Here is a 27,724-nt window from a genome sequence, read left to right as displayed (position 1 = left end):
TCCCAGGACCCTGGGATCATGACCCGAGCAGAAGGCAGAGGCTTAACCCACTGAGCCACCCAGGCGCCCAAATGTTTCATGTTTATAGGCCATTTTTATTTTGTGATTTTCTGAATATGAACAATTGTCTTTTTCTTACTTTGTGAGCACTCTTTAAATATCAAAATCATTGATCCTTTTCCAGATGTAGCATCATTTCCCCCCGGTTTATTGTCTTCAGATATTTTGATGTGTTCCAAGGTAGATGCATTTTTAATTTTTTAAAAGATTTTATTTATTTATTTGACAGATCACAAATAGGCAGAGAGGCAGGCGGGGGGCGGGGAGGCAGGCTCCCCACTGAGCAGAGAGCCTGATGCAGGGCTCCATCCCGGGATCCCGAGATCATAACCTGGGCCGAAGGCAGAGGCTCAACCCACTGAGCCACCCAGGCGCCCCACATTTTAAATTTTTATGCAGTCAGATTATTTTCAGGTTTCCCTTCTGTGGCTTTCGTGCTTCCTGACTGAACTGGTCAACACAGACCAGATTTTCTTTTTTTTTTTTTTTTGGCATTTACACACCCAGTATTTCTTACCCTGACGTGGGAGAGCCCTCTCATTGCAACTGCCCCAGTTCTTACTAAGAATGCAGATTCCTGGGCCCCCCACCCAGAATAAGCATCTCTGAAAACAGGCTCTAGGTATCTCCATGGTTAGCAAGTGTCGTGGTGGTTTTAAGGAACATGGAAGTTGGAAAGCAACCACCCAATGGAACTGGAATGTCCTACTGTATATGATCTAAAAAGAGGACATAATTTTATTTTCCTATCACACAGCCAATTTCTTCAGCACCAGCCACTTGTCAATAACACAACTTTCCCAGGATGGTCTGTAGGAAGGATTTTCTCACACTGGGAGTTACTTAAAGCTGAAGTCCGTTGGCAGATAATGAGCTCACGGTCTCACAGAGTGCCCAAGCCCTGGGCCACCTGGTGTCTTGGGGTCTCAGGGTCTAAACGGGCAGTCAGATGAAGTGACATTTCATAAGGAACTCAAACCCCTGCTTTTTTATCCAAATGCACTTGAAGTTCTCTTTGCAGCTAACAGGGGACCCAAGAGAAAGCATTTGAAAATGTATGAGGTTGGGGCTGAGACAGCTGTTGAACATGAAAGCCCAGAAAGCACGAACCCCGGTGTTGCGGGACATGCCTGCAGAAGCACCACTGAGCCCAGCGCCCCTTCTGTTGATTTCGTGACCCAAGCCCCTCATGGGGAAGGCTGGGAGCTCCTAAAACATTGGGCTGCCCGTTGCAAATGCAGACTGATGCCCAGGCCCCTGACACCCCAGGCATATGTTCTGATCGTCGTCCTCCCTGAGGAGTGTGACAGAACACCAGGAGCAGACCTACAAATGCACGGCCGGTGTTCAGCATCCAAATGGCAGGGGACAGGCGGACAAGAGCCCCCTCCCCCCATGGGCCCTCACAGGCAAAGCCAGGAAGCCAGAGAACCATGCCCTGGGCATATAGAAGGGTGTATGTCCAGTCCCTACCAGGAGGTTAGACAGGGTAGGGACTGTCACGCAGCCCCATCATGCTGAGGGGACACTGAAGTCCGGCCAGGGGGAGCTGGTGCTCCAAGAGGAGCAGAGCCAGGCTAGGCATTGAGAATTTGCCATTATTCTAAAGCAGCGGTTCCCAAACGGTGGCCCTGGGCCCTGCGGCATCCGCCTCTCTTGGGGACATATTAGAGACGCAAATTCTAAGGCCTCTAAGACCCCAGATTGTGCCATCAGAAGCTCTGGGCGGCCACACTCTGTTTTCACAAGCCTTTTTGAGGATGTTCGAATCTAAGAATCACTGGGCTGGTGTGTGTCCACAATACAGGGAGAGTGATGGGTCACTTTAGATCTCTCCGGAAAGCCGATGTCATGGCAAGAAGAACTGAGAAACATTAAGAATGTGAGAGGCTCCTTGGAAGGGATGGAATGAGTCCGCCCACCCCAGATTCACATGGTAAAATCCTAACCCCCAGTGTCTTAGGAGGAGAGGCCTCGGGGAGGGGAGGAGGTCACGAGGGCAGATCCTCCATGAGTGGGATTAGTGTCCTGATAAGAATGAGCCCACAGAGCTGTGTCGCCCACCCCGTGAGGGCACAAGGAGAAGACGGCTGTCTATGAACCGGAAGCAGACGCTCACCAGACCGTCGGTCTCCCCAAGTGTGAGAAATAAATGTCTGTTGTTTTAAGGCCCCAGTCTGGGCTCCTGGGATAGCCACCCAGGAGGACTGGGACATCCCTATGTGTGGCCTCCGGACCCAAGTCCAAACCTCATAGCCCGGCCTGTGGACCCATGAGGGTCCTGCAGTCCATGTTCTCACCAGAACTGAAAGCTCCTCCCCTCGTGTTCCCTTCTGCTTCTGAGCCCTCCCATGACCGTGGCCTTCTCAAACCCAACCAAAGCCCGACCAAAAGCATGCTCCCGCCTCGTTTCTTCTTTGTTTAAACTGCTTGTAGGGACGTGACCACACTCAGCCAGAGGGTACGAGGGTACGGAATTTCTTTCACTGATTCCGCAGCCAAATCCTTCTCACACTCCCAACCTTCCCTCCCTCAGAGCCTCCTGTCCCCTCTCCTGTCCCCGCTGGAAAACAGCGACCCTCGGTGTTTGTTGACCGCACAGCAGCATCTTTTCTGAAACTCTGAGAGTTAGTTTGCGGACCACTGTTCGCAGCTCGCAGGTTGCTCTTGACCGTCAACTTTTACCCAAACCGATAGACTGATGCAGACCTCCGGAGGTGAATTCTTTCCAGGGCTGTAGGGTTGCTAGGAGGATTCCACGCCGTGACACAAAAAAAACCAAACCAGGGCCTTCCAGGTAGACCAAGCTGTCCCGGCCCTGGTCTAAGAATGTCAGACTGGGGAGGGGTCTCCCTTAGACACACTCTCACCCAATCTTACAGGTGGCAAAGCAGCCTGGAGAGAGGCTTTGCCTGGCCAAGGTGTCTCTGGGAGCAGCATTCGTTCCAGGCAGCTCTGGGACCCTCGGGAAGGCGGGAGGTCTGACTCGGTATCCAGCTTCTGAGAACCAGTGACGAGATGCCTCCAAGAGACAAACCCAGTAGCCCCAGTCTGCTGTGCTCCCCAGTCTGCCATGCTCCCCAATCAGCTGTGGAAGAGGTGAACTCCCATGCCTCCTATAGCCCTGGGTGGCTCTGTAGGAGAGTTCCTGTGATTTGGATGTTCCTAAAAGCTAGACATCTATCCCAAGTTCTTCTCAGACAAAACCGCTGCTGGCTGTGAGCATGCGGCCTCCAACCCGGGACCTCCCACCTGACCGCCGCTTGCAACCCAGGAACCCGCTTCTCTTTTCCCCAGTCCCAGCCTCCACGCCTGCTAATCCCCCAGGATGGGGAACAGTGTCCCCCACCCCCAGACTCCCTCCCACCCCGTTGGCGGGGGCGCTGTGGTGAGAAAAAGAGGCTGGACAGGAAGGAAGATGGTCTTGATGCTGGTGGGGCGTGTGTGGCTGCTGGCTGGCTCAGCTCAAGCTGGAGCACTCCAAAGTCTGGGTGCCTGGAAGGGGAGTTCTTGGGACCGAATCTTGATCCCTTGGGCATTTCCTGAAGGAGCTGCGGTATCTTCTGGGGTTCTTGAGACGGTCCCCTGACCAGCATACTCTGGGTTCCATGAGCAGTGAGATAAATTTCACTGTCTCCATTTTGTCCAACATAAATTCCTGGGAGGAAAAAGAAATTTCTCTCACTTTCCGGTGCTTTGGCACCCCCTTCCCAAGGACCAAAGCACCCTCGGAGGCTACCTACACTTCCATTAACTCTCAAAGTGCCCTGCAAAGGAGGTGGTATCAGTGACTCTTGGCCACTATGCAAACTGAGGCTCAGAGAGGTTAAGTGACTTGCCTGGAGCTGCACAGCCCAGGGCTGGCAAAGCTAGCAAAGTCCAAGTCCTGCTGTGGCTTCCTGATTACAGTTGCTAGCCTCTTTTCACTGCTTCCTCCTGGAAGCCCACCCTGTCTGCCCCCAGGGTCCCTCTCTGAGAGGCATTCATTTCTTAAAGACCTTCCACCTCCAGCTCTTAGCACAATGCTGAGCACATGTGGGCGACTCAGTAAGTCTTGGTTAAGTGATTGTTGTAGGAGACCCCCGGCACCCCCTGACATCACCGTGTAATTTCTTCCTTTTTCTTGGGAGGAAGATGAAATTAACGCAGTGTGACTATTTAGACAAATGTGCCCTTATTGAAAACGAAACCATATCACAACGTGAATATGAATAACATGAGTTGTGCCCCAGGGGATGCCAACAACGTGAATGGTGTCCCTGGAGCCGTGCGGCGGAGCAGCCCTGACGCTGTCTGAGAGCTCCTGAGAAGTCCTCCAACAGAGAGGCAGGCTTTCCGACTGTGGGCTGTTGCCACGGCAACCCCGGGGCAGGGACTCGCCCCTTTGGTGTTCCAGAGGAAAGGAGCATCTTGTGTTTGAACGTCCCCCCTGAGCCTGCCTCAAGTAAGGAGAGCTAGCTGTGACCTAGAACGAGGCCAGTATTGAGGATGGCCCACAGCAGAGCACAGAAAGGGTGAGTCCTGGCTGATCCAGGGAGCCTCGGGTCGCACCATGCCTGAAGCCCACCCGGCCACAGAGCTTTGTGGTGATGCTTCGCATGATCCAAACATACCCCGTTAGAAGAGTCAAACCACCTCAAAAAAAGAGCAAAGTTGGAGGACTCCCATCTCCTCATTTCAAAATTACAAATCATTACAAAGCTCCAGGAATCGAGACCCTGTGTATTGGCATAGGATAGACATCCAGACCAATGCAATAGAATTGAGGGTCCAGAAATTTACCTTCACGTTTTTAGGCAATTGATTTGTGACAAGGGAGAGGAGACAGTTCAAGAAGAAAAGATAGCGTTTTTTTTCCCAATAGATGATATGGGGACTACGGAACATCTTTATGCAAAAGAATGAAATCGGACCCTATATCCCATACCGTATACACAAGTTAACTAAAAATGGATCATAAACCTAAATGTTAGAGCAAAAACTATACATTTCTTATTAGAAAGCTTAGGTGTAAATCTTCGTGACTTGGGATAATAGTTTTTGCAATGTGATGTGCTGTGGTAAGGACAAGTAGCCCAAGGGAAGAAAATAGCTCAGCTGGATTTCATCCAAATTAAAAGCTCTTGTTCTTCAAAGAACACCATCAAATGAAAAGACAACCCACAGAAGGGGAGAAAATATTTGCAAACACATATATCTGATAAGGGACTTCTACCTAGAATATATCTTAGAACGCAACAATTTAAAAAAAACCCAAATAATCCGATTTAGAAATAGACAACGGATCAGAGTAGATGTTTCTTCAAAGAAGAATTTAAACAGCCAATAAGCGCGTGTAAGACACTTAGCGTCATCAGTCGCCAGTGGCTCGAGAAGCGAAACCCCAGTGAGATACGACTTCACACCCCGTGGGATGGCTGAGTTACGAAAGACAGACCACACCGGGTGTGGACAGGATGTGGAGGAAGTGGAACCCCCGCACGCCGATCGTGGGATCGTGCAATCTCGCAGCCACTCTGGAAAACAGTTTGGTAGTTTCCCAAAATGTTAAATATACAGTTACCATATGACTCAGCGATTCCACTCCGAGGTATCTAGCCAAGATAACGGAACATACATGTCCATGCTAAAACCCATATGTGAATGTTCACAGCGGCGTTATTAACAACAGCTGAAAAACCTGGAAACAACCCAAAGGCCCATCAGTGGATCCACTGGTCCACACAGCGGCGTATTATCTAGCCCTAAAAAGGAATGAAGTATGGATTCGTTCTATGACGTGGATCGACCTTGAAATCATTATGCTAAGGGAAAGAAACCAGATGCAGAATGTATCTTTTTGGGGTGAAGAACTCTTCTGGACAGCAGTGACGGTTGCCGGGGTCTGACTGAGCTGAAAACCTGAAAGTGTATGCTTTAAGAGGGAAGATGTTATGGCACGGGAATTGTGTCCCAGTAAAGGTATTATTGAAAAGAAAGGGGGCACCTGGGTGGCTCAGTGTGTTAAAGCCTCTGCCTTTGGCTCAGGTCATGATCCCAGGGTCCTGGGATGGAGCCCCACATCGGACTCTCTGCTCAGCAGGGAGCCTGCTTCCTCCTGTCTCTCTGCTTGCCTCTCTGCCTATTTATGATACCTGTCTGTCAAATAAATAAATAAAGTCTTAAAAAAAGAAAAGAAAAGAGAAAAGAAAAGAATGAAGACGTGCTCTGTGGTCAGTAGAAGCCAGTCTGCCGACACACTCTCTGTACTGCAGCACTGGCATCTGGCGGGCGGGGGGCTGGTCCCGGGGAGGGGGGGTTCAGTGTAAAGGGGAAGCTCTGGGGACTTGACCCAGAGTCTGACGTTTCCACTGAAGAGGCTCCCTTGGTCATTGAAATGTGTCCACCCAGAGTGCAGGTGAGTGTGAATGTGTGACCACACCCATGGGCATCTCTGTGTCTGCGGGTGTGTCATGTGTAACGTTAGGCATGTAGAGAGCACATGAACGTCCGTGTGACTGTGTGTGTGTGTGAGACACGTGCCGGGGGAGGGCCACAAAGAAAGACCAGGCAGAGCTAGGAGTTCCGTTACAGCTGCCTCCAATCCTGCATCAAATTGGAGCTCGTTCCAAGTTTGTTGAGTGACTAACAGACACCCCAAGACCCACTGCCCCAGGAGCCTGCATAGCCACGGATGGGCTCACGGGGCTAAACATGAATGCACCATGAGCTGCGGCTCAGGAAGGGCGGAGATTGGACACCAGCCTGGGGCGGCAGGGAGGTCTCACCTGAATCAGGTCGAGCTTCGAGAAGAGGCCCATGCTCTCCGGTGCGCGGTGGGCGGAGGCGGAGTGGTGGGCGGAGGAGGAGCACTGCCGGACCATGTTGTTGATGATCCTTTGCAGGTCATTGAGCAGCTGGTTCTGCAGGAGGAGAAGGTGGAGGAGGACGAGGTTCTGGTCCTCTCCCAGCACCCCCCGACCCTTAGCTCACTCGGGCTGGAAAAACCACCTTCTCAGACTGCTCTGTACCCCACTCCCAGAGGGCCTTGCTTGCATCCCCCAACTCCAGGGCCGGAGCATCCTCCCCTGCCATGAGGGACATTGAGCCAACTTCCCAGAGGGTCCTCCTGGCTAGAGACCCCTGCGGGCCACACCAGGGGCAGGGCCGGGGAAGGGTCATGAGGGAACCTGGAGCCCCTCACTCTGGGCAGCCCTGGAGTCCTAGACTTAAGGTCTTCAGGGCTGTGGCCAGCGGTGGTGGCCTTGCTTTCCATCTTAAAGAGAAAGATCCAGAAGGGGCTCGATAAACAGTAGCCAGTCTACTCCCTTGCTAAGCCCCTTGGCTGAAGGTCAGCAACGTGTAGATCCCAGCCCTCATGTCTTCCAAATTAGGATCGCCTGGTGCCTGAGAAGGCCCTGCATTTGCTGGCCACACTCTGTCTGGGTGGAGCATGCCCCAGTCCTTGGTCCTGGTGTCTTCCCAGCAGCCCCTGCGGCTGGGAGGTCAGAGGCTCTGGTTTTAGTGAGGACCCAGGGGCCAGAGGTTAACCAGTCCCCATTCCAAAGGCCAGGAAGGAATAGCTCAAAGGCTTAAGCCCAGAAATCCTGGCCCCTGGTTGTGGACATGTCATGGCCATGACTTACTCTTTCTGAACATTACTTTTTTTATCTGTGAAATAGACACAGGTAAAAATCCGCCAACATTTAGGAGTGCCTGTCCCGGATGAGGTCTGTCCTGGGTTAGGGGGCTAAGCACTGCCTCGAACGACCATGGAGACGTAGGAATTACTGAAGATAGTGCCTAGTAACCACTCACTTAATGCCACTGTTCTGTTATTAACCACAGGCATTACAGAAGGACTGGGCAAGCACACCCAGCTTATGCCAAGCCCTGGAACTGGGCTGGGGATCCCAGCTCTGGTTCTTGTCAGGGGTGTGAGGGTGTGTGTGGGTGGGGGTGTGAGTGTGGGGGGTGTGAGTTTGTGGGGGGTGATGCTTACTGAGGAGACAGCAGCCCCCAGCCCTGCCCTCACCCCCATCCCGCAGATCAGACTCACATTATAGCTGTCCATGTCCTTCTGGGAGGTGACATGGTGTCCCAACCCACACAGCTTCCACTCATGATGACACCGCTTCTGCAGCTGACACAGCCGAATCTTGAGGCTCTGTGATGGGAGAGGCATGTCACCCGGTGCAGCAAACTCTGCTGGGGCGTCTGCCCTGGGACTGGTCCAGAGGTGCTCACAGCCCCGGCAGGGGGGAAGGGGTGTGGGGGAGGGGGATGCTGAGCCAGGGTGGGGGCGGGTGGAGGGGAAAGCTCTGGGCCTCTGAGCTGTTCAAGGTACCAGGAAAGGCCCGAAAAGGCCTGTCCAGGCTGACTGAGGTTTGAATGTTGACTCATGGCCCCCGGAGCCCCTTTTCCTCCAGTAACCAGAGCCAAGAGTCTGTGCCCTTGTGGCCCCGAGGGCTGCTGGGAGGTCATGCGGAGCAAGGCCGTGGACGGCCTCCTGTGACCCAGCCTGCTCCTGCTGTGTTGGCTGCACCCTGACGAGGCCCCGTGGGGCTTCAGTTCGGCACGGGACCTATGCAGGTGTCCTCACTTCGCATCTTAATCTCCTCCCATGGAAAGCGGGCACAACAGTGCAACTGGGTCTAAGATGCGAAATTTAAGGTGGTGTAGGAACACTCAGCGTATGCTTAAAATGAAGACAAATTAATTAAGATTAATATCTTAATCCAATGTTTTTAGAAAATCAAAGTTAATAGAAAGTATCCACGATGGACAAAATATTAAAATTTTACATAAAGATGGGCTCCAATCAGCACCTGAATGCTCACCTAACTCATCTCCCCTTGTCTCAGCCCTAGGAATTAAAGCACTTAGCTCTAGGTGCTGGCGTGAGATTTAAATGAGATAAAGCAGGTAAACTGAGGCTAGCCCCGTCCTGCCCAATCCTGAAGGGTCTGGCTCTCCAGAGGGTAAAAAGGTGCAAGGTGGTGTAGGTTTTCAGTGCGGCCACTAGGGGGCAGAGACTCTCTGCAAACATCACACAATGGTCCTTTACAAGAATCAACCCACCCTCAGCCTTCCTATCCAAGTCCCCTTTCCCCTCCCAGCCCCCGGGCCCCAGGATGCAAATTCATCCAGCCAGGCCTTTGCCTGGGCACTTTCTCCTGGCTGGAGTGCCTGGACCTCCTGGCTGAAGTTCTGTTTATTATAAGATTAACCAAAAAGGAAAGAGAGGTGACTTCTTGGGGCACCGCATCGCCGTTTGACAGATAGAGAAGCTGAAGCTCCGAGAGGGGCCACCCTTGCCCAGGGTCATGTAGCTAGTCAGAGACTGACGTGTAATTGGAACCCGGTCTGTTTGAGTCTAGAATTTGTGTCTTTTCTCCCACCAAGAACACCTTTTGAACATAAGCCATGCTTCAGGAAAGACCTCGAGTCAGCCAGCAGAAGGGGAGAGAAAGGGATCCAGAACAAGGCTCAGGAGTGACAGCGCCACCCAGACCCTCCCAACAGCCCACTGCTGCTCCGAGCCTTCCCCCAGAGGTGCAGAGGGAAGGGGGACTCCTATACCCCCAGTCCTATGGGCTAAGGGCAACAGACCAGGCTGCAGATAGCTGTTACCGGGATAAGAGCCCTGTGGCTCTCCTCTAGAGACTCCAGCCTCTGGTGGAAGACCTGGCTCATCTTGGAGAAGGCTTCCAGATGCTCCTGGATGTCCTGGCTGATTGTGAAGAGCTGCCCATAGTGCTCCACCATGGCCCCCACCAGGGCCTCATCTGGCCCCTCTCGCTCCTCCCCTTCATTGTGGCCTAGGGAGACAATGCCGTGGTGGGATGAGCGGGTCCAGAGAGCCCAGCCCTCACCTGTCCCCTACCCAGGCGATACCACCAATGTGTCAGAGGGGGGACTTCTGCCGAGGCCCTGCAATTCCAGCAGCAGACCCACAGATGAGAGGCACCAGAAGAGCCCGTGCGGGGCTTAGCCCAGGACAGCAGGATGGGTCCAGCAACTGGCCAGCTCCCTCACCCACCGCCTGCCTGTTCAAGAGATGCATTAACATTTGAAAGGTGCCCTACCAGCCAAGAACCCAGATTCTGGAGCCAGGAGCCCCAGTGAGACAGGAGATGGTCTCCAAGGACCTGGAGCCTTCACCCCTCCTTGGCTTGGTGCTCAAAACTTTTTGGTGCTACTCAACCTTCCAGTCACATCTCCCAGCAGCCTCTGCCAAGTTCTGGTGCTGCAGCACACTGGAACGCACCATGCCCAAGTTCACCCTGCAGGGCTGTAGCTCCAGCCTACATTCATGCTGTTCCCTCTGCCTGCAATGCTGTTCCCCGTTGCTAAACTCACTGGAGCCCCATGAGAGGTCACCTCTTCCTTGAAGCCTTCCCTGATATCCAGAACAGTTTGGGGGGCCTCTCGTCGCTCCACAGCATTCAGTGCAGCGGCCCTGAAGTCAGACCAGAGTCTGAGACCCAGCCCCACCACTTCCTGGCTGGGCATTTTGGGCATGTTCCTTAACCTCTCTGAGCCTAGGTAACACAATTCTCAGAAGTTCACACAGAGGGGTAAAAAAGTTTTCCAAAGAGGTGAGCACAAAGTTAGTTAATAGTCATTAGTAAATGGTGATAGTTAATAAATGGTAAGAATTATTCTTATTATTGATGATGTTGAGATAATGATGATAAAAATACACGTTTGATTGCCTTCCCTTTCCTAACAAGCTTCTGGCACTGACAACAACAGGCTCTGGTACTAATCGCGATAAGACAAAACACAAAGGCCATTTCTGGTGTCTGTGTAATTTTAGCTGATAATAGCAAAACAAACAAACAAACAAAAACACAAAACCAAAGACACACAAAATAATAGCAATCCTAGCTAACATGGACTGGGTGTTAGCTGAATGCCGAGCACTGGGCTACAGGCTCATGAAGGATGAGTTCATCCGATCTGCATAATGGGTGCTGTTCCCCTTGTACAAATCAAGAAACCAGGACCTTGGGGACACCTGGGGGGCTCAGTCAGTTAAGCGACTGCCTTCTGCTCAGATCATGGTCCTGATCATGCCAAGGTCCTGGGATCGAGCCCTGCTCTGCGGAGAGCCTGCTTCTCCCTCTCCTGCTTCTCCCCCTGCTTGTGCTCTCTCCTTCTCTGTCAAATATATAAAATATTTAAAAAGAATGGAAGGAAGGAAGGAAGGTAGGTAGGTAAGGAGGAAGGGAGGAAGGAAGGAAAAGACAAGGACCTCGAGAACTTCCACGGGCCACACCAGTGGCGCTGGTGGCGCCGGGGTTCACAGGCAGGCTCGCTCGGCACCTGTCCCCTTTCGGACCCCTGTGGCATCGGCTTTTGTGGGTCCTCCTCCTGCAGATGAGGTTAAGTCTCACACCGCGCCCTAGTCCCGAGGTTGGGAGGTGGCAGCTGAGACGAACCGAACCCGCATACATACCCTTAGGGATTATCTCAAGGACCTTAATCAGATAGTCTTCAAAAAGCTTGTGCTTCTCGACCTCTCTCTTCAGCTTCCTCTGCCTGCAGAGACATTTCAGGGACAGCAAGACATGGTTTAGAGTCCCCGAGGTCATGACCTCTTGCAAGGCCATTCTGTGTGGATCTCTGGCTCAGAGCTGCACTGGACGGGCCCGCCACCGCCACCCCCATCAGTGGGCCGCTGACTTACGCCTCCCCACCCCATGTCCTGATGAGAAACTGAGCCACAGGCAGTTCAAAGAACGGCCATGATAGGGCATGAGGAAGGAAGGAGCACCAGGGAGAGGGCAGTCCAGTCTTTCTGGTGTGGGATGGGGTCCTACGGATCCTCCCTTAGAGGCTGGTCTGAGTCCCCCTCTCCCTGCAGCCACCAGCTGGTGACCTGGCCAGGTGCTTCTGCTCTGTGCTTGGCTAGCCCATCTGTAGCAACAGTAACGTCAGCCCTCCCTCCCCCCTGCCCAGGTTGGCCAGGACCATGTGTGGGGCCCCCAGCACATAGCAAGGAGAGACTGGGGACCCCAGCACCCCCAGAGGGGAGACAACCATGTGCTACCGCCCAGCCATGCTTGACTCTCAGGCGAACCCCTGAGCAAGCTGAGTCTCCAGTCTGTCGCCTGCTCTGTGCCCAGTCAAGTCAGTGGTCAAGGGCAGAGGCAGAGTGGGACCTGTCCGGTCAGAGGCAGCGCTTCCAGGGACTGCGGTGGCCTCTCTGAATGACTGCTCAGGGACCCAGGGCAGGCCTCTCCGCCTCTCGGGCCTCACTTTCTCATCCATACGGTCCGGGAAAAGGCAGGGAAAAGCCATTTTCCCTACAAAAACTGTGTGGACCCTGCACACCGTGGGGCTAAACCTTAGTGGGGTCGGGAAGCCTTGACAGGATCTGATGGGAGGCTTGGAACTTTGCTCCACAAACTCGCTCACAGCCACGTCCTTTGCATCTGATTCAGGCTTTCATGGGGCAGCCCGAAACTGATGGGCTGCCCCATAAAAGCCCCAGGGGTAAGGACCAGGGTCTCCCCATGAGGCGGGTGGGGGGAGCTGACAGCTTCACTGGTTGACTTGAGAGGGGTGAACTGACAGGTGCAGGGGATGGCTCCCCACAGCCAGGCTTCCGGGATGGGAGACTAAGCCCAGAGTGGGCCTGGGAGGGCCCAAGATCTGAGCTCGAAGGGCCAGAGCCAAGCCCCCACCCCCTCTCCACTGATGCCCCTCCTGTTTCCAGGGATTGCTCCCCGCCTTGTCCCTTCCCTGCCTGGCCCTGCTGTTCGCTCAGCCCCAGCCACCTAGCCCCGTGTCAGCGCCGCTGGGCATGGGGCCGGGGCCCAGTGGGGCCTGAGACCTCTCGTACTTTGCCTGGAGCTGGCCGAGTTCCTGCAACAGCCCCTGCAGGTCCCTATCCTTGTCGCTGGCAACACTCGGGCCAGCCCCCTGGCTGGTGTCCACGGCCACCAGCATCGCCCCTCACCACTCTGGCCGCACAGGAGGACAAGGTCACGTGGGCTAGGTGGGAAGACTGGTCAGCACTCTCTCTCCCGACCTTCCCAATGGCCCCCCAGAAGCCAGTCACGTTCCCAGTTCGTGGAAAAGGAAACAGAGGCTCAGAAAGGGTCTGTGACCAGCTCAGGGACACACAGCAGGGCTGGATCTGAACTTGAGGCTTGTCGAACCCGACGTCAGGGGTCTTCCAACAGGTGCCGGAGAGAGTCCCAGGGTCAGGGCTGGGTCTGACTCAGAAGACAGTGTGCACAGGGCGGGGACACCTTGGTGGCCTCTCCTATCCACCCGCCCTCACCCATTTATGCCTTCAGTGACATCACATATTCCGAGCGTGTGGAGAGTTCATCAAAGGGGAGTGGAGGCTGAGACAGACACTTTGAATGAGCTCATGGTCAGGCAGGGAAGGCGGCCTAGGTAACAGGTAGTTTCTACGAGGCCTTGTGAAGTGCTCCTGGACCATCTGCCCAAGTCTTGTTCCCAGTTATGGCCCAAAGGAGAAGAACGTCTCCCTAAGCCTGACATTCATTGGCTATCTGCTGGACCAGCTGCAGCACAGGGGTCGGAGCAGGGAGAGAAGGGGCAGGGCTTCGTAGTGGGCCTTTCCAGCCCTGAGCATGACTCTGGGATACAAGCAGCGTGTGGAAGGAAGAGGGGGCCCAGCTGACTCCCTCAAGGCTCCAGGAGCTCAAAGCCATGGCCACCGGGCCGTGACATCATAATGCTGGTCTCTGTCCATTGCAGGACCCACCTGTGGGTAAAGAGCCACCTTCTCCGTGGCCTACGCCTGCCTCCTTGGTTCAGTTCCCAAAGACAAGGGGGAGAGGCATCGGTGACCCCAGGGGGGACTCGAGCTACTTTTTGTCCTTTCTTTCAGGCTGGTCATTCTTAAGACCCCTACTTGATGGGCTCCCCAGATCCCACTGGTGTGTCCCTGTTACCTCCTTCTACCTGAGAGTGGGTGGCTAGAGCTTGTGCCCTTCCCCAGCGAGGGCACTCAGCAACCCGTACGGGCTCAGCTCTGCCAGTGGCTCAGAACCACACCTGGCCCAGGGCAGGGGAGAGGGCAAGGTGAAGGAGGCTTCAGGTCCTCAACCTGGGACCTGTCCCTGCCTTATGGCTTGGCCCTGGTACCTGCTGTTGGAGTCTGTGGGCCTGTGGCCTTTGGGGGATCTGGGCCTGCTGCCCACCCCTGATGCCCCAACTGGCTGTCCAGGCCTTCCCCCAACAAAGGGCTCCATTCCGTCAGAGCCAGGGCCTCCACAGAGGGCAGCCTGGGGAGTCACCACGGGAGGATGGGGTTCACTGAGAAGAATGCTGAGGGAAGGGAGGTAGCAGGGTGAGGGCAAAGGCGGAGGGAGGAGGGGCGGGGCGGGGGGGGGGGGCGCGGGCTGGAAGGGAGACTAAGGCAGCACCAGGGCCTGGGGCCACAGCTGAAAGGGCGCTGGGCAGGGGCGGGAATAGGGACCTATGCAGGGGCGCACACATCAGCGGGCGACGGAGCCAGTCCCTGCCGGCCCAGGAGTCCCTGAGCAGGTCTCAAGGGGGCAGTCGGCCCTCCACGGTCCTAGAACCTCTGGAACATTTAAGGAGCTTCAGCGGAGGCATGAAGGTTCGGGCGCCGCGTTCGTGCGTGGGGACAGCCGGTACCCACAGAGGTCTGCGGTCCAGGGTCGTCCAGAGTCCGAACCCGCCTGGGGAGGGGAGGAGGGCTGGAGGAAGTCCTCCCCGAGTTGACAATGTCGGAGGTGGTCCCTGAGGATGAGTAGGAGCCAGGGAGGGTCATCCCGGCGGAGAAACAGCTGGGAAAGTTCAGAGGCACCAAATAGCATCCGTGGCCTGTGGGAGCTACAGGCAGATGCTTAGAGGAGAAGGGCAGGGAGAGGGCGGTGTGGCTGCCACCGGGGAAGCCGTCCAGGTGTACGGGCCGGGCTCTCCGCGTGCCCGCGGCGGAAACTAACAGGCTTCTCTGGGCAACGACGGCCGCGGGACAGGTACGAGGGAGGCCACAGAATCAGAAGAGCCGGAGACTCAGGCCCGTGGAGCCCAAGGGCCAGGGCAGCCCTGGAGATCCAGGCAGCGGGAACTCAGGGGGGTACCTCCCAAAACGAACCCTCCCCTACCCCTTGCCATCAGCGCCTTCACACCCAAGAAGCAAGGGCCTTAGAGAAGGCACCCGATTGGCTGAACCTCGTCATGTGCCCGCCCCTCAGCTTGACGGACAGTCACATCATAGGCGCTGCTTTGGGGGCTGGAAGTTTCCCAGAGCAAATCCCGGGCCCCTTGGCTGGAGGCTGGGAAGTGGGTGCCAAGCGGGTGAGCAGGACACCGAGGCCGAGGGAGGCCCCGGGGAGTCTGGGCTCCGCTGAAGGAGTGGCCTGGTCAGATCGGCATTTTGGAGCGTGCCCTCGGGCTCGGAGTGGGGGTGAGTATTGTCAGGACACTTCTAAGTGCTTTCCATGCAGGGCTCAATGTCAGGCAGCATGCCACAAACCAAGCGGTTCTTCCCCAGTGGGGAAACTGAGGCCCAGAGAGAAACTTGCCTGAGGCCTTGCTGTTGGGAAACTGCTGAGCTGAGCTGTTAATCTAGAAAGTCTGCGAGGGTGGGCTGCTGGGACTCGAATGCTGATCCAGTGGGGATCCCACAAGCGGGCACATAGGGTGAGGGGGGCTGCTCCCAGAGAGACCCATTAAGTGCCTCTGTCAAGGGCAGATGCGCCCCACCCCCCACCCCCCAGCCCTAGGCAGACACAGGAGCCGCCTCGTATGGCCACAGGCAGGGGATTGTGGGGTTGGTGGAACACTTTACTTCCCAGTAAGGATTTTATTTTTGGCCTCAAGGGTCCCACACCCACCCCAGGCTGGGAGACAAACTGTGGCAGTTCTGGAAATACGTCTCCCTACCAGGCCTTAAAGAGCGACTGTCTGTGATTAGCAGACACTGACTGCGATCATCTCCTGCCGCCTGGCGCTTTACCTGGAGTCTCTCATTTACTTCTCGAGAAGTTCCTCCAAGTTCGTGGAAGCATGGCTCCATTTTGCAGAGAACACTGAGCATCTACCGGGCAAAGGAACTTGCCAAGGCACCGGGCTAATCTCTGGTGGCAGGATTGGCTCCGTAATTCATGGAGCCTAGTGCGACCTGAAAGTGAGGTGCTCTTGATTTTAAAAATTAAGAATTTCAAGACAGCAGTGGGAACACAAAACCGGTAATGGACTCTTCTGAGCACGGGCCCAGGGCCTAGCTGCTCCGCAGGGATTTGAACTCCTGCCTAGAGATTCCAGAATCTGTTAACTCTACCCGGGTCCCTTCCAAACTCTACACCTTATCCTGCCTCAGAGCTTCTGCTGGACTCTGACTCTTCCTCTTCTCCTCCCCACCCCTACCCTCACCCAGCAAGCTTCAGACCTCGTCCCCCCAGCCCCGCTTCCTTGATGAGGGGAAAAATTGGAGGCTGCGAGGAGCTTTAGGCCAGATAAGAAGATCCAGGTAGAGAAAGGCTGGGGGATGCAGCGGGTGAGGGGCCAGGTCTCAGAGCCCCCCAGATTTCCTCTCTCCCCTGGGCTGTCGGGGAGGTAAATCCAAGACAAGGCTGTCTATTCCAGACAACTGAGAACCTTGAAACCTGGGGGTACACTTCAAGGGCAGAGCCACAATTAAATGGCAATAGAGCCCCATGTTTTTAAGCCTTAACAAGGACTCCTGGGGCTGGAATTTGACCCCAGGGCTTGTGTCTCCCAGTGCAGCCAAATGGATAGCCAGATCAGGCCTCTGGCCCAGAGTTCCAACCCTGCCTGGCCTGCAACCCCAAATGTCCCCAAGGGGGACAAGACCAGCCCTTGGCCAGACATAGGCGATGCTTAGGACGCAGAGTAAGGCTGTGCAGCCAAGCAGGGGTACCGCCTGTGTGACCTTAGGAAAAGTGCATAACCTCTCTGAGCCTCCGGTTTAAATGGAACATGCAGGGGCACCTGGGTGGCTCAGTCAGTTGAGCATCTAACTCTTGATTTCAGCTCAGGTCATGATCTCAGGGTCCTGAGTTCGAGCCTCCCACCGGGTTCCATACTCAGCATGGAATCTGCTTGAGTTTCTCTCCCTCCATCTCTCTCTGCCTTGCTTCCCAACCTGGTGTCATGCACTCACTCTCTCTCTCTCAAAATAAATAAAATCTTTTTAAAAAGGTAAATAAGGAGTCTCCTGGGCGGCTCAATGGGTTAAAGCCCCTGTCTTTGGCTCAGGTCATGATCCCGGGGTCCTGGGATCAGGCCCTGCATCAGGCTCTTGGCTCAGCAGGAAGCCTGCTTCTCCCTCTCCCACTCCCCCTGCTTGTGTTCCCTCTCTCTCTGTCTCTCTCTGTCAAATAGATAAATAAAATCTTTAAAAAATAAAAATGAAAAAATAAAAAAGGTAAGTAAATGTAAAGTGGAGACCATTACTGTACCTATTATGAAATGATATAATCCGCATAGAATGCTTAACCTCATCTATTTTTTATTTAAAAAAATCTCTGTGTGTGTGGGAGCACGTGTATAGAAGAAAGTCTGTGTGGGTCTTATTTTAGGAGCAAGAGGTGAGGGGAAACTTTTCTGCCACCATAACTCTGAGGACAGCGAGCATCCCAGAGCCTGGCACATAGCTGGCGTTCAGTCAGCCTTTGTTTTGATTCCTGTCCCTCCCTCCTCACTGCCTTCAGGTTACAGTGGTGGGGACCCCCTAGCCCAGGACCCTGGCTAAGAGCCTTGCTTCTGGGGTTGGCTGGCGAAGTGACTTCAGGGAAGGGGTGAAGTGTGAGTGAAGCCTGGGTGTGGGTGGGGGGTGGGGCTGTGGGTGGAGGTGGGCACAAGGAAGACAGGCATGACCTATTAATTCTGCCTGGATTTTGCCAAGACCCCACACTGCTTAGCATCCCACGCCCTCACGGAGATGGGATCTCAGAACTCTGTTTCTATCCCTTGCCTCCCGGCCGAGGTACTGAGGAGGCAAAGAGCCAGAGAAGCCCAGGGCCCAGAAAGCAGGCGATGACCCCCCCTCTTCTGAGGCCCCCAGCTTGGCTTCTGCCCTCCTCCTTGCCTGACACCAGGGCGCGGTCCAGGTCCCCGAGCGGGGGAATTACCCCAGCAGGTCCTCAGATGCTCTGAGACCATCTCTGGGGCAGCTCTCTGAAGGGTGGGCCCTCCTAGCAGGGAGCACTGAGACATTGGCTGTGACCCCAGGGTACCCACAGACCTGGACTCAAATTGCACCTCTCTCATGTTCCAGGAGCGCCACTGGCCATGCCATCTCCCCACTGTGAGCTTCAGTAAAGAGGGTCCGGTCAACGAGGCTTATTGGTTCTGCCTCCAAAATCACTTGAATCCCATTAACTGGCCCACCCTGGTCCAAACCGTCCTCTCTCCGACGTGGACGAACACAACAGCCTTCCTTGCTGGCCATCGTGCTGCTCAGTCCCCAAGAGGCCATTCTCCTCCCAGCAGGGGGCTCTCCTTCAAAAGCAAACTTAACCTCCCCACTTCTCTGCCCAAAACCAGTGCTATGCAGGTAAAAGTTGGACGGTCGGCTGCCCCGGGGGGCAAAGCCAGGATTCGCAGTGCTTAGCAATTTCCACAGCGTGACTACTCCCACTGTGGCTGATTCCAAGCTGCTAATAGTTTACGGTCCCTCTTACAAGAGTCCTGAAATTTAACAGGTGGTTTTCATGAGCAGCCGTGAGTGGCTGCAGCACCTGCTGTTTCAAACTCCTCCGGGGGCTCCTGGGTGGCGCAGGTGGTTAAGAGTCTGGCTCTTGGGTTTGGCTCTGGTCATGATCTCAGGGTTGTGGGATCAAGCCCCGAGTTGGGTGCCATGCTCAGCACAGAGTCTTTATGTTTCTCCCTCTCCCTCTCTCCCCATGAGCTCTCTCTCTCAAGTAAATAAAAACATCTTTTTAAAAAAATCCTCCAGGGGCACCTGGCTCAGTGGGTTAAGCTGCTGCCTTCAGCTCAGGTCATGATCTCAGGGTCCTGGGATCGAGTTCCACATCGGGCTCTCTGCTCAGCAGGGAGTCTGCTTCCCTCTCTCTCTCTGCCTGCCTCTCTGCCTACTTGTGATCTCTGTCTGTCAAATAAATAAATAAAATCTTTAAAAAAATCCTCCAATAATGACAAATGAATTTCCAACTCTGGCTGGTCAAGTTCTAAGTGGTCCACAGTGGCCATTCCTTCCACATTGGTCTTGTCTTCCCCTGATCCACCCCAGGGCCTTTGCACCTGTGGCTCCCTCTGCCCAGAGCACTGTTCTCCTAGCCCTTCATGGTGCTTTCTCCTCCTTGCCTTTCAGGTCTAGCTCAGGTGCCACCATCTAAGAGTGACCTTCCCTGACCGAACAACCCTGGTCTCCCCTCACTCTCGCTGCGTTCGATGTTAGTACTCATTGCTCAGGATTGTCTTCCTGGAGTGTGATAGCCACGAGGGCCAGGACTGGTATGAGAGTGTCCCCGCTGGAGTGTCAGCATCTAGAAGAATAGTACTGGATACCCAGCAGGCGCTCAGGAGACGTGTGGGCACAGGCAGAGCTCTGGAGATACACAACTCAGCGTGTGAGTCACACCTCCCTACTAACCATCTGCAGAGCCCTCAAGGAGTCACTTAATGTCCTCGAGCCTTGGTTTCCTCATCTGCAAATGGGGAGAGCAGTGCCCATGTGACACAAGTATTAGGATCTACAGACGGCTGAGCGTAAGGCACTCAGTACAGGTTCTGTTATTAGCAAAGCCTCAAATTGAGTGGTCTTTTCACTTGCATATATCCAATATATCCAAGACAGCTCATCCCTTCCCAAAGTAGCTTTGTTCACCTCTGGGCCACTCTGACCTCTAGATATCTGCCCTTCCTTACACAAGGGGCAGAAGTATCTCCCATAGTGTCCTTCCTTTGGTCCTGGTTCAATGCCCCCTCCCCTCGCCCCAGTCTCCGGCTCTCACAATCACGTGATTAACATGGGAGCACAGGTTGATGGAGCCTGTTTTGGTGCGGAAGGGACAGTGAAGGCAGGTGTGATGTCCCTTAGCAGCCCTGCTCCAGGCATGAGTGGTCTGGCCTTGGGCGAGTCCCTTAACTTCATTGAGCCACAGTTTCTTCCTCTGTAAAATGGGTTTAACAATAGTACCTCCCTCATAAATACCATGGGAACTGAATTAGCTGGTAAACACATAGACTTAGCACCTGGCACATAGAAAGTGCTCAAAAATCAGCCACTCCTATTCCTACTACTCTGTCCAGGGTCCGGCCCACAGCCTCCAGGTCCACAGCCATTTCTAGTGAAGGCCAGACCCTCTTCTTGAATGCTCTCCAGCCAAGCTGGAAAAAGAGCCAGTCTGCTTGGGTCACCCATCTAAAGCCATCAGGCCCCTAGTTGTCAGAGCTGACCCACAGACAAGACTCAGGACTTTCCACAGTCCCCCCAAGGGCTTGTCTGACCCTGAGCGGTCACTCTATTTGCTGAGCTCAGAGGAGGTCAAGGCCCTAAGTCTCTGGGACACGAGCTGCCTTGGAGTAGGGAGACTGAGTGCCCCCAGCTAGGGTGGCTTCTGCCAGCTCCCTTGGTGGCCTGGACCCAGCCCTTTTTTTAATATCTTTTTTTAAGGCAGTCTTGATGATGCTGGATGAACACGGCAAAGTCCAAGCAGGGGTAGCATCGAGAGGAGAGGAAGACGAGAACTGCGCCGCATCCTGAAAGCATGGGGATGGTGGCGAGGGTTGGGTGCCGAGTGGCAGAGGAGACCAGATCCTGCTCGGACCCCACAGCCTGGGGCTGGGTCTGTGACTATGATGGGCAGGCCCACCTGTGATTTTGCAGCTGTAGCTAAGGCTTTGATCAGTGAACCTGAGACAGGGAGGCCCCCCAGGGGGCCTGATCTAATGGCAGGAGCCCTGGAAAACTTCTCTGTCCGGTAGAGGAAAAGGGATCCCGAGGAATTTGCCATGGGACAGAGATTCAAGATGAGGGAGGTTCTCACAAGCTGAGATGGAGGGGTCAGGGAGCAAAGATTGGGGAGCCCAGAACAGTCCCCGGCTGATAGGCAACGAGTAGATGGGGACCTATGTCCTCCGGCTGCCAGAAACTGTCTCTGCCAGCAACCCGAACAGGCCTGGAAGCAGATTCTCCCCCAGCAGCTGCAGAGAAGAACCTGGGCCTTGAGCTCAGCCTTAGGTAGACCCCGAGAACCCTGACGGGTGGATGGGGACAGGAAATGCTGCAAGAGACAGACTAAGGACTGAGGCTGGACTGTGGGGGCATTCAGGACCTCCCGGGCTTGAAGAGCAAGGTCAGAGCGAGACGGCCTTAAGACCATCACGAGACCTTCCGATTCTAAGCTCCCAAAGCCAAGAAAGCATTTCTAGATGAAGTCCCGAGGGCTTCCTAGGAGGGCCATCTGTGAACCCCGCTGAGCGTGCTGGAGGCACCAGAGGCTTCTGCATGCACGGGTGCGCCATACTGTGAGCAGAGTTTTCCCTGGGCTGGGGGGGTGGGTGGGGACCGGGCAGCTGGTCCCCAGGCCCTGAGAGGCCTTCCCAGTATTGGGCGTCTTTGGGCATCACCGAATGCAGTCTGTAATTCTCAGACAGCCTGCGCCTCCAGGTCCTGAAACTGCCAACCCCTCTGACCCTGGAACAGCATGGCTGGGCCTTGGCCAAGGTCAGAGGGGACCAGCTGGCCCTTTCTGAGGACAGACAGTCTGACTCAGTGCCTCTGGCCAGAGGATGGGGCTTGGACTTAGGGTGGGGGCCGTTTACCCCTGTGCTCATTCAGACTCCCGCTGTCCTCAGTTGGTCACCACCTCTCCCACGGGTGGTGGGAGTTTACAGTTTACAAAATCTCTTTTGCAGCAAGATCTCCCAGATTTGCAGACCCATGGGGTCCCATACTCAGGAATGCTGAGTCTTGGGCTCTGACGTGGCTGCCTTGAAAGTCTCGATCTCTGAACAAGGGGCTTGCATTTTCATTTTGTACCAGGCCCTGCAAAATACGGAGGCATCCCACTATCTCCCCTCGCCTGAATCTCAGCCCAGGGGGCAGCGAGCACACCCATCTTACAGCTGCAACCTGAGCACGCCTCCGGCATCTGGAGCTCGCTGGAACACACGCCCTCCCAGGAGCAGGCAAGTGACTGCGGAGAGGCTCTGCAGCTGGGAACAGAACTTGCCCTCCAAGGATGGGTTGGGAGTATGCTCTGCTTTTCTGATCCCCTCCCCCGTGTCTTCCTGAAAAAAAGCCCAGAGCTGTAAGTGCCTGTGAGCCCTGGAGGGCCGGGCTGCCTGTATCCTCAGCTGTATCCTCAGGGCCCAGCACGTTTAATGTCCTACTCAGTGGGCACCCAGTGAGTGTCATTAAGTGACCAGAGAATGAACTGGACCTAGAAGAGATGACATACTTGCCCAAGGTCTCAAGCCACGAAGAGGCTGAGCTGGGTTCCAGAGTGGGTAGTGGACTCCCAGTCCAGTGCTCAGCTCTCGGCCACACAGCCTCCAGACTCTCTGCCCCCGCTTCTGGGAGCCATCGGACTGGAGTTGTAGGGGACGGACATGGCTGCCAGGTGGGAGCTCACCCTTGCCTGTCCCTTCAAGGGGCCACTTGAAAGGAAATCAAGTGTCCCTTGCAAACTTGCTACGTACGGCCGACATTGTGGGTGCCCTGCTTGGGTCCCCAACCCTGACTATTCAGTGCCCGCCTTCAGCCCTCCACCTGCTAGCACCTGCGTGTCTTGCTCAAGCATCCTTTGCCACGTTAGAAGCCAGAAGTGCCAGGGAGTCCCTAGCCCTCAAACACGGACTGATGGGAGGAGCAGACACACCCCACTCGGCCTCCTGGACGACTCTGAGGCTCCGATCCCACAGTGGCTCCCACAGTCCCCAGCAGCTGCCACTGCCCACAGTGCTGACCGGCCCAAGAATATGCCCTTTGCTGAACTGCATCTTCTGTCTCACGTCCGCACGCCGTGTTTTGTGCGCTACCTCCCCACATACAGGGTAAACTCAAATTCTAGTCGGCTCCTGGAGGCCCCAGACGAAGAACACAGCCTCGTTTCTTTGGGGCTACCTTCTCCTGGGGCCTCCTTGCAAACCCTCCTAGGTGCTGTCAGTTGTGTCATTTCCGGGGGCAAGGAAGTGGGGCCGAGGCCACTGGCCACCACGGAAACGGTTTCCCCTTCTTCCTGGGAACAGAGCCAGAAAACGTTCCCCAGCCTGTCTGAAGTACTAGTGGCCGGGGACCACGAGCTGGCCGATGTAACAGAAGGAGTGTCTAGCCTTCCCAGGCCGGGCCGACAGAATGTTCTCTATGTCCTCTTTCACACTCTCTCTCTGCTCGCCCCTCTGTGCACACGAGCGCGGCGGCCCGGGAAGGCACACGCGATGGTGGAGACACACCACAGACACCCACAGACGCAGCCTGGGTCCCTGCGGCACCTAGGGATGGACAGCCGTGAGCCGATGAAGACCAGCAACTGTCTGTGGATTTTCCAGAGCGGGAAACACACTGTTGTGTTGAGCCCTTGTAAATTTTGGGATTTGTTATGGCAACAACTATTTCCTAAGTCAGAGGACGACAGGCTGGGCCTCGGGAGGTGGGCAGGCCTCAGTGTAGTCCCAAGCCTGTTGCTCACTGTGTGAGCGCCACGAACTGTCCTTAACTGAACCTCATTGCGGGCTGCCCTCTAGGAATCACTGTCCCATGTTATGGATGAGGAAGCTGAGGCCCAGAACCCCATGGCTAGGGAGTGAGAGGAAGGGCATTCGATCTGACTCCGCACCCAGTTTAAAGTTCACAGGAGGACGCCAGATCTTTTGAATGCCCTCTCTCTCTCTCTCCAAATGTCCTTGTCCAGGTTGCCAGAGCTGGTGGGGCCCTGCTGTGGCCTCAAAGGTGCTGAGAATCGGGTCATGTCACTGTCAATGGCCAGGACCTGCTCATGGGAGCAAGGACCCGGATGCCTCTGCATGTGCTCCTGGGGACATTTTAGGAGCTGATGCCAGCAAGCGGGGAGATGTCTGGGTCAATCTCATTTTTAGGCTACATTCTGGTCCCCAGGGCAGCCTCCCGCTGTCCCATCCTGAGAAAGAAGCAGCCCCTAGTGCTGTCTGTGCATGGGAACGTGTAAGGGGTTCAAACCCACCTATTCCGGAAACATTCTATGACTCACGGGACACGTTAGTATCTATCAAGGGCCCTGCAGCTAGGACTGTCAGGTTTGTAAAGAAAAAGACAGGATATACAGTTGGATATGAATTTCAGATCAACAGCAAGGAATCAGAGTGTAAGTATGTCCCATGCCATATTGAGGATATACTTATACCGAAAGTGCTTGTTGCTTATCTGAAATTCAAAAGGAACCGGGCATCCTATATGTTATCTGACGACCCCAACCGCAAAACACCGCGGGCACACGGCGTCAGGTAAATAAAGAGAAGCAATGAACTGGTAGAGGTGTGGGCAGGGTCAAGGGCACCGAGACTGAGCAGGGCATCTGGAGTCCAGTCGGACAGGTGCTGCGGCCATGGCGGACGGAGTCCCCATCAGAACCGGGTGCCAAGCAGGGGAGGAGCTGGAGAAATACCCACCTTGCCCCCTTGCCCTGGTCCCGCCCACCTGGCCTCCCATTGGCTGGACTCAGTCAAAAGCTAGAGTCTGGGGCAAAGCTCTGCGCATAGAAGGGTTGGGAGCACCTTACAGCAAAGGAGGGGGCCAGCTCAGTCTAGAAAAGGAAACCAGGGTTTCTTAATCTCCCTCAGGCTCTGTCCCTTTGATCATGTGTACTGAAGAAACTCCTTGCAAAGATGGGTAGGGACAGGGACGGAGTCACAGATACCCCTCAGGGACCCCCAATCCTCCATTAAGAGACTCTGTTAGGAGTCCATCAAAAGGCGCAGAGCAGAGGCGGAGCGCTGGAACCTGATGTCCACGGGGTCTCTCACCTGCGTGGCATTGCCATGATCGGCTCCAAGCTCCTCAGGTCCCGGGACCGTTGCGCCCAAACCTTCCCCTAAGATTTCTTCTGATGGTGGGGCCTGTGCTCTCCCGCCATCCAAGCCCCCTGCTGTCTCCACCCCGACCGGACCCTGACCCTAGCACACTGGCCGCTGTCTTCAGCAGCCACCGTCCAGCAGCCCAGCTGGCCTCCCTGGGAAGTGCAGGCAAGCGGGCAGTCACCTGCGCAGGGCTGGCCCTCCACACCACCTGTTCCTGCTGCCCTCCTCCCTGGGCCCACACTCTTCGCTCTGTCCTGCAGAGGTCCTCCCCCTCCTCTGAAGACCCCGAATGAGATGGGAGTCACATCCACCCCACACTTTCATCCAAGTATTTCCCAACACAGACACCTGGCTCCCTCCTCCCTTCCCCCCCCATCTCTCTCCCTCTCTTCCTCCCTCATTCCTCAGACCCCACCCCCAGCCCCTAGACCTTGCACTAGGCTGTAGAAATGAAAGAAAAGAGAGTAATTCTCAACTGCTAAAAAACTTCTCTGTGCTGCTTTTGTCGAGGAAGGGTAAGCCGAGAAGGCAGCCGTATACAAGCTAGGGGTGGGGGCCCACATACACGTGGGGCTGGTCTTCCCAGCCTGCAGAACTCTGCAACCTGTGGCAACCACACCTCTAAACATGCGGACGGATGGACAGATGGACGGCCACAGGCTTTAAGGAATGGCTGGCAATTTGTGGCTTTAAGGAATGGCTGGCAATTTGGGAACCCAGTTCACCGACTGAGAAGCAGAGCTCCCTGCCACCCTGGTGGGCTGACCTTGGGCTGATACATGAACCAGTGAGAAATGTCTGCCTTTTGTAGGCCAAAAACACCCCAAAACCAAACCCCAAACCACCACACCCCCTTTTCTCTCCTTTGCACCCCCATACAGTATAAGCCCTTGACATGACTCACAAAGCTCTCCCGATCCAACCCTGCCACCTGCTCAGGCCCACGTTTGCCCTCTGGCCACGCCCATAGCCCGAGGTTGCCAAGCTGGCCACCAGCCTCAGTGCTGTGGACCTTGGCTCCTGCTGTGCCCCCTGCCTGGGCTACCCAGCACCCACCTCATCCATCCCTCCTCCCACCCCTCCTCTTACTTCTCCTCCCTGACCCATTCCTCCTCCCACCCCTCCTCCCTGTCCCCACTTTCACCCCTCTTCCCTGATCCTATCCTTCCTCCCACCCCTCCTCTCTGCTGCCCCCCATTCTGGTTTGAGGCTGTGCCTCCTGACAGGTAGGGCTCGTACATCCCAGCAGCTGACACTGCTTCTGGCTCTTTGTAGGGCTCATGGCCTTTAATTTGTGCTTTGAGGATGGAAATAGGAGTCACAGTTACTGAGCACTCACCTCAGGCAGCCACTGCCCTAGACTTTCTGGGTGCGTTATTCAGGTCAGCCCTATACCAGCCCCATGACGAAGGTGCTAGTTGTGACTCCGACAGACAGGTGAGAAGGGCCTGCTCCGAGCCCGGGAAATCAGCTGCCTCGTGTACGAGACACTCAGCGGGAGCACCATCCACCCCGCACCCATGCTCTGCAGAACCCGCCCAAGGGCCCGAGGGAATGCGCATTCGAGTCCAAGAGGGTCCAAGAGCCTGAGCATGCAGACAGGTGGAGGGAGGATGGGGCATCGAGTGAAAAGAGGGACCGAGGAAGGTGTGTGGGGCTGGTCACGGGGGGGCCTCGGAGACCCATCAAGATGACTAAGCAACAGGCATGACCCTGGGCCTGTGTAGATTCTCCCAGGATCTGCTTTCCCCCGGGGGAGGCGGCAGCCCTCAGCCGGATGGGCCCTGGACTGCCCGGGCCACGAAGCCAGTCCCTGGGCACAGCAGCCCACTGAGGACTCTCTCCCAGGCCCTGCCGCACAGCAGACACCTACTCCTGTAGGGGCCAGCACTGCTGGTAAATGTAGGCCCAGGGCCCTGGTGGGAAGGACGAGGACTGAGGGGCCACAGAACAGGCCCTGGACGGACAGAAAAGTCAGCTCCCATCCCAGGAGCCCTGCGGCTGGCAGCAGCCCCAACCTGAGCAGAGCCCTGGCCGCTGCAGGCGGTGGTGGTGGGGGGTGGGGGGGGATGTTGTGCCCAGGTCACACACTTTCCAGCAGCCAGGCCAGGAGCTATGACAGTGCAGTTTGGAGCCGATACTGGCTGGTATCAGTGGCCCCAGGAAAACTTGAAAGTGAAGGACAAAGGGAATGCACAGAGAGAGAAAGGAATTTTAAAGATCTGAACCCCATATTAACTGAGTGAACTTGGAAATGCACCTTAAAGTCTCTGAGCCTCCATCTGCTTAGTAAGATGGGGGGGTCACATCCCCCTGCCACACTCCGCAGGGTGTGAGACACATCCCACCCTCCTTCCCAGTGTCCACTCAAGCCAGGGTTCCCTGAGGCCTGGAGGGCTTGAGGGAGGGGGTGCAGCCTCCCTGGGTCACGTGCAACGCGGCAAGCGTGCATGGGTGTGAGAGTGTCTTCGCGCACGAAGATCAGCGGCAAGCACATTAACTAAATTGTGGCCAATAGCCAGTATTTGGAAATTACATAGCATGAGAGGTTGGAGCCCAGGATTCAGGGACTCTTCCAAAATCATTCTTATCCATTTTTTGTTTCTGTTTTGAAAATATGTAGGGTAGGCTCGATTGGAATTCCAGCTGACGAGTAGGAATCCTGATTTCAGAGGACAAAGAT

General features: G+C 55.2%; 1 protein-coding gene across 3 annotated transcripts; it reads right to left on the bottom strand.

The window, feature by feature from the left end:
• Window positions 1-379: 379 nt before the first annotated feature.
• Window positions 380-25,019, bottom strand: CCDC197 (coiled-coil domain containing 197). Of its 3 annotated transcripts, none has more exons than XM_047739211.1 (7): window positions 13,114-13,726; window positions 12,893-13,036; window positions 11,504-11,586; window positions 9,673-9,860; window positions 8,099-8,206; window positions 6,828-6,962; window positions 380-3,718 (listed from the first exon to the last, which is right to left on the bottom strand). In XM_047739211.1, exons 2-7 carry the CDS (start codon window positions 12,997-12,999, stop codon window positions 3,521-3,523), a joined length of 819 nt encoding a protein of 272 aa, XP_047595167.1. In that variant the 5' UTR covers window positions 13,000-13,036; window positions 13,114-13,726; the 3' UTR covers window positions 380-3,520. The 3 variants fall into 3 exon arrangements, with proteins under 3 accessions (XP_047595167.1, XP_047595168.1, XP_047595169.1); XM_047739212.1 differs by having other exon boundaries at window positions 9,727-9,860; XM_047739213.1 differs by lacking the exons at window positions 12,893-13,036; window positions 13,114-13,726 and adding an exon at window positions 24,988-25,019.
• Window positions 25,020-27,724: the final 2,705 nt, after the last annotated feature.

This window comes from Lutra lutra, chromosome 7 (assembly GCF_902655055.1).
Source record: "Lutra lutra chromosome 7, mLutLut1.2, whole genome shotgun sequence".
Taxonomy (NCBI): Eukaryota; Metazoa; Chordata; class Mammalia; order Carnivora; family Mustelidae; genus Lutra; species Lutra lutra.
This window is presented reverse-complemented; position numbering and strand designations above follow the sequence as displayed.